The sequence below is a fragment of the Bidens hawaiensis genome, unplaced genomic scaffold, assembly GCF_021521415.1.
Source record: "Bidens hawaiensis isolate Kalapana, Puna unplaced genomic scaffold, B.hawaiensis_p1.1 tig00419642_1, whole genome shotgun sequence".
Lineage (NCBI taxonomy): Eukaryota > Viridiplantae > Streptophyta > Magnoliopsida > Asterales > Asteraceae > Bidens > Bidens hawaiensis.
In genome coordinates, this window is record NW_027504921.1 from 141,037 (window position 1) to 152,348 (window position 11,312).

General features: G+C 37.6%; 1 protein-coding gene across 1 annotated transcript; it reads right to left on the reverse strand.

Annotated features, from left to right (window-relative positions):
* Nucleotides 1-873: 873 nt before the first annotated feature.
* On the reverse strand, nt 874-5,379 carry LOC143609467 (vacuolar fusion protein MON1 homolog). The gene is made up of 14 exons (XM_077084216.1): nt 4,954-5,379; nt 4,722-4,801; nt 3,976-4,047; nt 3,839-3,878; nt 3,651-3,752; nt 3,429-3,550; nt 2,751-2,883; nt 2,586-2,677; nt 2,412-2,493; nt 2,216-2,280; nt 1,765-2,061; nt 1,577-1,668; nt 1,422-1,486; nt 874-1,315 (listed from the first exon to the last, which is right to left on the reverse strand). The coding sequence occupies exons 1-14, from the start codon at nt 5,344-5,346 to the stop codon at nt 1,220-1,222; spliced, it is 1,731 nt and encodes a 576-aa protein (XP_076940331.1). The 5' UTR covers nt 5,347-5,379; the 3' UTR covers nt 874-1,219.
* Nucleotides 5,380-11,312: the final 5,933 nt, after the last annotated feature.

Genomic DNA, 11,312 nt, shown 5'->3' on the forward strand with positions numbered 1-11,312 from the left:
ATCTTGCTTAAAACATCTTCACAAAAAAACCCTACTCTTCTCCCTTTGCAGCCACCCTCTCATCCACTGCTCCTACCACCGTCCGCCAACACCACCACCCACCGTACGCCGCCACCACCACCCCCGTACCCCGCCGCCACCGTCCACCACCATCCACCGCCACCACCACCGTCCACCACCCACCATCCATCACCACCACCGTCCACCACCACCACCACCATCCATCACCGCCACCACCACCATCCATCACCCACCACCACCACCATCCATCACCGCCACCACCACCACCATCCATCACCGCCACCACCACCGTCCACCACCCACCATCCATCACCACCACCGTCCACCACCCACCATCCATCACCACCACCGTCCGCCACCACCACCACCATCCATCACCACCACCGTCCACCACCCACCATCCATCACCACCACCATCCATCACCACCACCACCATCCATCACCGCCACCACCACCATCCATCACCCACCACCACCACCATCCATCACCACCACCGTCCACCACCAACCAAAACCATCCATCACCACCACCCATTGTCCACCACCACCATCCACCGCCACTACCCACCGTCCGCCGCCACTACCACCATCCACCACCACCACCTTCCACCACCCACCAAAACCAAATCGGCATGGCAGGCAAAGACTAAAAACTAGATGTAACTTGAATAAATGACTTCTATCTTGTGAGATAAGTTTGACAGTTATGCAGACAGTATCAGCTTATAAAAACAAACAGTCTTATATTTTCAGCTTGCAGATCTTCAGACCACATCTTCAGTTGCAGACATGAAAACAGATGAAATCAGCTTGCAGACAGTTTATGTCTGCAAAAACAAACAGCACCTAAATAGCATTTGCTACCTCAACAACCACCTTAATGATTTAAATTTTATTCATATAGTTTCAATTTACCACATAAAAGTATAAAACCATCTCCAAGGCCCCTTGGGCCCTATGGGTTGACAACTAACCGGCCCAACCCAATCTGTTTTTCTTAACATAATGGTTCATTTTTGCATAGGAAACAAGAAACAACATATTCATAAGTGGGCTTTGAAGTGGATGAGGTAAGAGAGAATAATGAATATATTAATTATACAATTGAAGGTTGTATATAGAAAGAATTGAGATGTTATGTTTGGTTCTACGAAAAGTCAAAAACAGTAACAAACAAGTTGAATAATTGAGATCAAAGATCACCAGATGGAAGGGCTTCCAGCCTGCAAAAAGATTTCATTCTCCACATCTTTCACCCACTGGCACACGCGGTTGCATATTCTTATAGCCAAACCCTACAAACATGATAGAAGGTTTAATAAGTAATTATCTTATATCCAAACATGAACATAAATGATCAAATTAACGAGTGAATATAAAAACGGTATTAATGATCATAACCTTGTCTGCGAGTGGATCAAATGCTGCATATAGTTCAAATTCTTGTGTGACCCAGCATAGTAAAACTGTAATATAAGAACCCGTAGAATATATATCAACAAAAATTCAAGTGTTATTGAATAATCAGAAAACAGTTCACAAGCGGCTGAAGATACCATAATCATTATCCCTTTTAAACCGAGTTTTGTGGGGTCCAGTTCCTTTATCATGCATGGAAGCATATAGCTTTTGACACGCCCTGTATAATCTACAAACACAAAAGCCAATAGTTATTCATAGCTGATCTGGTGGATAAAAATTTGGACTAGAAATTGTGTTACACGCATTTATATGACCTAATTACCTTTTCTGCTGTTGATGACTGGTAACTGGAGATGAGAATTCAGAAGATACATATTGATCCAGAGACATATTACGATATATAAAGTGCCAAAGTCCAGCTGGACCACCGATACCTAAAACTGATTCGTGTGATCTTTCTTGAGGTACAGTTGCTGGTCTGGGCTCATTCAAATGTACCGACTCAGAACGAGTTGAGGGGTAGATATGTAATTTCTCTACACGCATACCACCTTCCGACAAGGATCTCTGAACTTCACTTAGAACATTATTCTTCAAGAGAACCTTTTCAATAAGAATCCTGTAAAGAAACTAGAATCACATAAAAAGAGGACGTGTTCAAAAAGAATAGACTATTGTACTCAGCAAAAAGTTTCATACAAGACCAAACATTAAAAGATAACTGAAACCACAAGTCGCAATGTTGAGATAACCAAATATGATAAAATACATACCGGCAATCTTTAAGATGAAAGAAGGCATCGGAGCTTGACGTTAACAAAACTAAATACGTATCATCCTGCCACATACACATTAACATGCATATTTGGTGTGAATGAATAATATACAAAAAAAATATTGGCACTACAAAGAATTCACTATTCAGTATAAATAACTCAATTTAAGTATGTATATGTAGACATAACTCACATAAAAAAAATGAACATAAGCAAGTAAAAAGGCCATAGGATTGTATCTTGGCAAACATATAGGCGAGAAAGATTCAGACGTTCTGCATCAAAAAGATAACATTGCGGCATCAGAACCCTCAAACATTCACATTTATAATTACTACAATTTCAAATAAGTGAATCTTGCACTTGCCTAAAAGATTCAGTTGACATGACAAAGTTAGAAAGCAGCAGCATATCATCAGGATGAAGCACTGCCTTTTGTGCACCTACCAAACTAATAACCTGCATTTTAGAGTCGGTTCAAAAACGAAAACCAGATAAAAAAAGAAACACATTCGTTTTTGCAAAACAGGACCTTGTGTTTGCACATCAGCAATGCAAAGAGAACACCTGATTCAACAACATCCTGCAATACCGTAGCAGCAACTTGCCTTGTTGCATAAGAAAGGGGAAGACACGTGTATGCATGAAGAAAAGTGGCAGGGTTCCTGAATCACATAGTTGGCACAGAAGTCTTATCACTTAGAATCAATTTATTTCAAATTTGTCATTCACATTTCTAATAATAGTTGCATAACATGAAGTCGAAAGATTTGATACAAACTTTAGCATGAATGTACTTAATATTAGGGTGTGTTTGGGATTGCTTATTTAAGTGAAAAAGGACTTTTGGTTACAAGGACTTATAAACTTATGAAATTTTGAAAAGTAGTTTTTAAAAGAATGTTTGGATTAGCTTATGTGTTGGGGAAACCAAAATGACCAAAATGGACACTCTTTTCTAAAAGGAGTGTAATGGGGTTTAAGGGTGAGAGGGGTGTAATAGATAAATCAAACTCATTAAGTTAATAAGTTAGAGATTCCTAACTTTTCAAAACCCCTCTATTTTGCCTTCACCATAAGTTAAAACCCATAAGGCCTTATGGTTTACCAAACACCTTATACACCTTATTAACTTTTCAAAAACTTTATAAGTTATAAGTTGATGAAAATAAGGAATCCCAAACACCCCCTTAAGTGAAGCTGAACGTACCAACTGAAAGAGTGAAAAAGAGAAGATAAAACAACATCTGTGCCTCCAAGCAAAGGTGCCATGTCAAACTTAGGGTTCTTTTCAAAACATTTATTCACAGACTTCGTAAGAATAAGTATCATCTGCATTAAAATTCAAGTGATTATAAACTTATAGTGATAATCAGAACGTAATTAAATAAAAACATTAAACAGATTGATGGGAAGAAACATACATTCCTACCTGACCATATAGAAGCTCCAGTTGTCCCCTTAGTGACTCATAAGGCTCATCCGTACAGCTTATGCAAACTAAATATATTGGTTTTCTCACAAGAAAAACCACCTGTACACCACAAGAATCATGATCACATATAATTTGAGTCAGGTAAGATTATAAGATGATATGTTCATTGAAAAAACATATCTCACCTGGTGATTTCCTGCCCTGACTAACTTAATATGGTCTCCTCTGAAAAGAGATGAATGAAGCAAACCGTTGTAGACACTTATTAATCTTTAAAAAGATAATCAAATAAATAACAAAATAATGGATGCTAATATAGTACCCATCTTCCACAAAGGAAATAATAGCTTGTAGGGTTGCTGAAAATCCTGCTAGTTTGTGTTCATCTCCATATCTGGAAGTTGATTCAAAAGAAGGTTGGATAAGTGAGTGCAACACTTCTTTCCACATAGAACGGGCTGTACATAAATCAAACCAAACCGAACAAGGCCTTGCTCATGCTTGTCTGCTAAGCTTTTATTGGACAAATGAATGGTTCATAAATATCAACCGACGAAAACTTTTACTGTGTTCGTTCATTAAGGAAATGAACTTGTTTGTGATCGATTTACAAACAAAAACAAACGAACGCAAACAATGTTTTATTTGATTTGGCTAACCGAAAATGGTCAGTGCCAACTGTTTGGTCCGGCTACCAAGTTTGTGTTGGTGTTTTTTTAACATTCATAATCATATGTTAACTTTACATATATATAAATCACATAATATAGTAATACTCATATAAATTTTGTTTTATACTTAAATATTCTGCTTAAATCTATATGATAAGATCAGAAAAGTCATTAAGAAGTACTATAAACCTTTAATGAACAAACATAAGCAAACACTTTATCGAGCGTTCAAGAACACAATTGAACAAACGTGGCCTCTATTCATGTTTATTCGTTTATTAAACGAATGAACATAAATGAACTTCCAGCCAAACAGTTTGCGGAATGCTCGATTAGCTTACAGCCCTAACTGAATAGTTAATATACATGATCACAATAATTAAAAGCAAATGCTAACCTTGAAAAAATCGGTTTTCCAGAGTTGCTCAACACAAAAAAGTGTTTCTTTCTTTCTCTCCAAGACACGGAACCATCATCCTGCACTTTATTCACTATTATTAATCAAAACTTATTACACATATCATAAGCATCATACAATACCTAACTAAAAAGTGATCAATGCTGTTTATTATGTTTTATAAATGTATAATACTAACAAATAGTGATTTTGAAACAAACAGTAAACTGACCTCATGAAGATGGCGTTTACCAGGAACCCACTGTGATTGAACAGAATCATCCAACACCTCTCTACCATCACGCTTAATATTATTATTATTATCTACAGGCTCCTGAATATCATCAGCTCCGGACGCATTATTAAACGAACTTGTTGGCATTTGGGTTTCAATTTCGTTGGTGGGTCCATTGACGAACTCCGTGTCATGATGATCATCAGAAACCGAAGGTGTTTGTGTCTGTGTTTGTTCGTCAACTGAATTGTTGAATGCGATTGAAGACAACTGGTTTTCAATGGCGTCAAGCGAGTAATCGATTGAACCGATGTGATGATGATCAGAAGAATTATTAGGTACTTCTTCATCGGAGAATGATGATAAAGAAGAACTAGAATCTGAAGTCATGGAACAAGACTCTAATTAATTAATTAATTAATCAATCTGATCGATTATTGGATGTTAGGGTTCATAATAGGGTAAGCGATGGGGTTTTTTGATACCACGTAACGTTGATCAAGTTTATTTCGTCGCAAATAAAATACACTTTGTGTCATGTTAAACTTCAGATCTAGTCTAGTAATCGGACTGCTTTTCTTTTGTCTTTCGGCTCCGGATTCTTTACCTGAACCTACACACCGAAGTATGCCGTTAGTCTCGCCACATAGACTGGGGACTCCTTATGACCTGACTCTAGTGTGAGAGTAAGTATTTTGTCGGTATAAGTAAATGCAAGGAGTTTATGTCTCAGTTTACGATATTGAATGCTCTATTTATCGCAAATGTTCTTACCTGACATAGCATTAAATGCTCGGTATGGAGTGAGGACTCATCGTAACAGGCGAAGCTGTTGTCCTTGTGTCAGGCGGCTGCAGGCCATCATGCTCGTTCGTTGCAGTTGACATATATTCTTTGTTTATTTGATTGTTTGTACGTCATAGGAACACATGGTGATTTGGTGCAATCTAACACGCCATATTTATTATTTTATTGTGCTTTGTCTGCTGGTTCTTGGTTTTTTGTTCAAATGGTTGTATCTGACGTTTTTTGTGATTGTCTGTTGGTTCGTCTTCCACCGGTTGAGGTGTCCTCTGGCTTCTTTCAAACGTCTAAGACGTGTCCGGAACTTATACTCCAAGTGGTGTATTGTGGATTGGTTATTGGGTCGATATTTTCTTATTTATAACACGAATGCTCCTAATCGTTTATAATGTCCGACATTAAATAGGGTGTATCTAATTGACTTATACTTGGCTTAATTCTTGTGATTGGATAATTAGTTAATTACAACATAAACAAGGAAATCACCGATCAATTCGTTAGTTTTATTAATACTGATCAAAATCGTTTTTTTTTTTTGGAAATTTATGCTTTCAAATAGTGTAGTATAGGAAATGATTGTGCCATAATTTCAGACCAACACAATAATTGGGTCACTCCATTCATTTCTTAATTTGTATTTCTAGTAGTTGTTGGCCCAGATTCAGATTTTTTTAAAAAGTGTAACATGTCATGAGTGAACACAGCCTGAATACCATTATCCGAAACCTGATCAACCCATATCAAATTGGGTCGGTCCACAGATTTACATTCAATGAGCTAAAACACAAACAACCCAAACTTGAACAACCCGAATCACGATAAAAATACTAGAATGACACCCGTATATGCCACATTATACATGTATACCATTATATATTGGTTCTTATATAAACGTTTGCAATACTAACGTGTTTACAAGGTTTCTTCTAAATGCATCCAATCAGGATTTAGCAATGCAGTTACTAAAGCACCTAAACACCCATTTCAACTTGTCTTTGTACTTTGAGGCTTGTACTCTGCGGTTAATTGGGGTTTATTTAGGACGTGTTGGTAACTTGGATTGCTTTTTTGATGTAAGTTCTTTCTTTTTTTGTATTTTTGATGATTTTGACTATTTAATTTTTGTAACTTTTGTTTTTTGTTGATAAGATTTGTTTTTATCTGATATCTAATGTAATAGCTTTCTCGATAAAGTTCGTTCTGTTGATATTTTATTTTTGACGATTTTGACTGTGTTATTTTCATAATTTTTTATTTTGGTTTTATGATTATTCTGATATACTTTAATATTATTCTGATTTGATTGTTTACTATGATATTTTACATGACCGAAATTACATTCAGGATTTAGCAATGCAATTACTAAAGCACCTAAACACCCATTTCAACTTGTCTTTGTACTTTGAGGCTTGTACTCTGCGGTTGATTGAGGTTTATTTAGGACGTGTTGGTAACTTGGATTTCTTTTTTGATGTAAGTTCTTTCTTTTTTTATATTTTTGATGATTTTGACTATTTAATTTTTGTAACTTTTGTTTTTTGTTGATAAAGATTTGTTTTTATCTGATATCTAATGTAATAGCTTTCTCGATAAAGTTCGTTCTGTTGATATTTTATTTTTGACGATTTTGACTGTGTTATTTTCATAATTTTTTATTTTGGTTTTATGATTATTCTGATATACTTTAATATTATTCTGGTTTGATTGTTTACTATGATATTTTACATGACCGAAATTACATTCAGGATTTAGCAATGCAGTTACTAAAGCACCTAAACACCCATTTCAATTTGTCTTTGTACTTTGAGGCTTGTACTCTACGGTTGATTGGGTTTTTTTAGGACGTTTTGTGTAAGGCCCCGGCATCGGTAGCCCTACTTTAGCGTCGGATTTACTCATAAACACAGTTCTTACAAACCAGAGTTAATTAAAACATTCGCGGAATATAAAAGCTTTCATAAAACATTTCGTAACAAAACACGTCTTGTCTTAAAACATCATTTTGTCTTTCAAAATTAACGAACATTAACTTAAACTTCTTGAGTCTTCCGATGCCAGCCTCTTATTCAGTGCCACGTGTCTCCTCAAGCGAGCTGCCTCATCCTACTCACCTGCGTGCATACTAAAAGTCAGCTACGCTGAGTGATTTATAGTTAATCGTACGCCATACAATACAACACATACATACATATCCGAAGATACATATCCATACTTCACTAGTTACCCTTCTGTTCTACATACATACTTGCTACCATACATACATACATATCTACAATCACTAACCTCAGTCTACCGAGAGTACGTTCATAGTCCGCCGTCTATACCTGTACTCACGATCGTGAACACGTAAAAGGTCCGCAGTCCTTACATATGTTCACCATTCATGGTACGTACAAGGTCTGCGATCCTTCCCTATACCATCATACATCCACAACACGTACAAGGTCCACGATCCTTCCCTATGTTGCAACCTAATTCATAGCACGTACGAGGTCCGCAGTCCTCCCCCATGCTAAAGCACGTATAAGGTCCACAGTCCTTTCCTGTGCTGACGCCTATCTACATTACGTATAAGGTCCGCAGTCCTTATCTACGTTGGCGTCTATCTCCTATAACACGTATAAGGCCTACCGTCTCTATCTACGTTTACATCTATCATCTACATCACGTATAAGGCACGCGGTCCTTAACTACGCCATCACCTGCCAAGTCAATGTCTAACAGAAGTTAGAGGGATTTGCCATCTTAACTTACTATGTCGAACGTAGAACTCACATACCATTCGTGTACCCGTATACACATACTTCACATATACAATAATTACATCATAGCATAAAAACATTCTAGGCGTTCTTTACATCCTTCATTTAACAACCATACCCCTTGTCGTTACGTGCAATATCCGAAGATCGTTCACGCCCCGACAAGTATTCATTTGTAATATTCATACATCCTCGATATATAATATTCGTACCTTTATTTTTAACCTGACAGTACGCGCAATATCTGAAGATCGTTCGCGTACCGACAAGCAATCATTCATATCCATCACATATATCACATATAGCATACACTTATCACTTAGGATAAATGTATTAACAACACATCGAGTATGCACACAGCCCCGAAAACATAACAAGGAATGGGGCTAGAAACTCACCTGAACTCTGCTTCTTCCTCTGATAGTTGTAAATCCCTTCTTTAACTGAGCTCGGCTGATTGTATAAGTTACACGTATCAATACTCGTCTGATCTAATCTGGTGGCCTAGTATTAGCTTACTTTTACTTATCGTTTTAATCTATTCTCTAATCGAACTTGACTTTAGGCGAAGTTATACCTTAGGCGAACTTAGCTTTAGGCGAAGTTAAACCTTAGGCGAACTTGGCTTTAGGCGAAGTTGTCATCAGGCGAACTTAGCTTGCAGGCGAAGTTCATCAGGCGAACTTAGCTTGCAGGCGAAGTTGTCGTCTGCAGCTACTGTTCGTTCTTAAATCCCTTAATCACCTTCGTTTCTTAACGAAATATCTCGATTTAGGTACCCACGGGATCGTCTGACCAGCGCCTACAAACCCCAACCATCAAATCGACCTAACATCGATGTTTAAAGGGTGCGATTTAGGCATATAGGTTACGGGTTCTTTTTATCAATCGATTAACCCATCAAATCATAACCATTTTCAGTAAGATTAGCTTTGTTGGATTCGTTTTTACCATACAAACTCAGATCTATGTAAGGCCCCGAACCCGGTAGCCCTACTTTAGCGTCGGATTTACTCATAAACACAGTCCTTCAAATCAGAGTTTATTAAAACTTTTCGCGGAATATAAAACATCAATCATTTGTTACAAAACATTAAATCTTTTCTTTGATACCATAACACAAAACTTTATATTCAAAACATCTTTCCTTCTTTCTTCAGATGCCAGCCGTTCAATCCATGCCATGCGTCATCCTCTTGCTAGCTCTGTAATCGGCTCACCTGCGTGCATACTAAAAGTCAGCTACGCTGAGTGAGTTCTAGTTAATCAGGTATCATACAATTTATTCCCATATATTACTTCCCGTATCCGAAGACACATATTACTACCTTAACCTTGTATAAATATCCATAGGAGGATCGTCACGTAATATTTATTAAAAGAACCATTACCATTACCCTACCATATATAATTTCCATAGGAGGAACACTATATTATCCATAGAAGGAACACTTTACTATCCATAAAAGGAACACTATACTTTCCATAAAAGGAACACTATACCTTCCATAAAAGGAACACTATACTTTATTATTTAATATCCATGTAAGGAGCTAGTCACTTCCCTTGACGATACGTGCAATATCCGAAGATCGTTCACGTACCGTCAAGCAATCATTCATATATTTCACATTATCCATATAAGGCATACACTTATCTCTTAGGATAAGTGTATTAACAAACATATTGAGTATGCACACAGCCCCGAAAACGTAACACATAAATGGGGCTAGAAACTCACCTGAATTCTGCTTCTTTTTCTGATAGCTGTAAATCCCTTCTCTAACTGAGCTCGGCTGACTGTACAAGTTACACGTATCAATACTCGTCTGATCTAATCTGGTGGCCTAGTATTAGCTTACTTTAACTTATCGCTTTATAATTTATTTTCTAATCAAACTTGGCTTTAGGCGAAGTTAACCCTCGGGCGAACTTAGCTCTAGGCGAAGTTAACCTTAGGCGAACTTAGCTTTACAGCGAAGTTGCCATCAGGAGAACTTGGCTTCAGGAGAAGTTGTCATCAGGCGAACTTGGCTTCAGGCGAAGTTGAACCTTAGGCGAACTTAACTTTACAGCGAAGTTGCCATCAGGCGAACTTAGCTTGCAGGCGAAGTTCATCAGGCGAACTTAGCTTGCAGGCGAAGTTCATCGCGTTGAAGGCGAAGTTGCCCAGATGAAGGCGAAGTTGCCCAGACGGCCGCTGTTCGGTTTCTTTCAGCATTTTGAGCGATTTTAACACCCTTGCTATGGTTCAATATCACCCACTACGCTTCCCGACCATTTTTGGTCGCTTATACACTAAAAAGCTTGGATCTTTAAACCTCAAAGATCAAGAATCATACCTTTTTGAGCTTGTTTGGATCTCGTTTAACTTGTTAACACAACTAATCGCTCTCTCTCGGACCTGCCCGATTCTTCCCTTGGCTCAGCCGGTTCCGGCGAAGTTAGTGGGTATGTGTGTGTTAGGGAGTTTGGTGAAATATGAAAGATATTTTGGGGTTTATGGGATATTTATATCCCTGAAATCCCATGGACCTAAGGCCCATTCTTATTTAACCCATCTCTATTAATCCAAATCCATAACCAACGTCCATTACCCGACACTAGCCCGACCCATACCAACTCCTATTCTTTTATTTATTTCCTGATAACCCGAGTAAACTTTCCCTCTATTATTAAGTAATATAATTAATATTATCTTGAAATTTCGGGATGTTACAAGTCTTCCCTCCTTAAAGAGGTTTCGTCCCCGAAACCTAACTTATTCCCTATAAAAGGAAAACTTCTTAT

What these genes read in the sequence shown, in the direction of transcription:
- LOC143609467 (XM_077084216.1), bottom strand. Translation starts at nt 5,346, where the DNA reads ATGACTTCAGATTCTAGTTCTTCTTTATCATCATTCTCCGATGAAGAA. An exon ending in TCAGGGCAGGAAATCACCAG is followed by an intron (nt 3,753 to 3,838) that starts GTGAGATATGTT and finishes TGTGGTGTACAG; the next exon opens with GTGGTTTTTCTTGTGAGAAA. An exon ending in CTTATGTTCATTTTTTTTAT is followed by an intron (nt 2,281 to 2,411) that starts GTGAGTTATGTC and finishes TGTATGTGGCAG; the next exon opens with GATGATACGTATTTAGTTTT.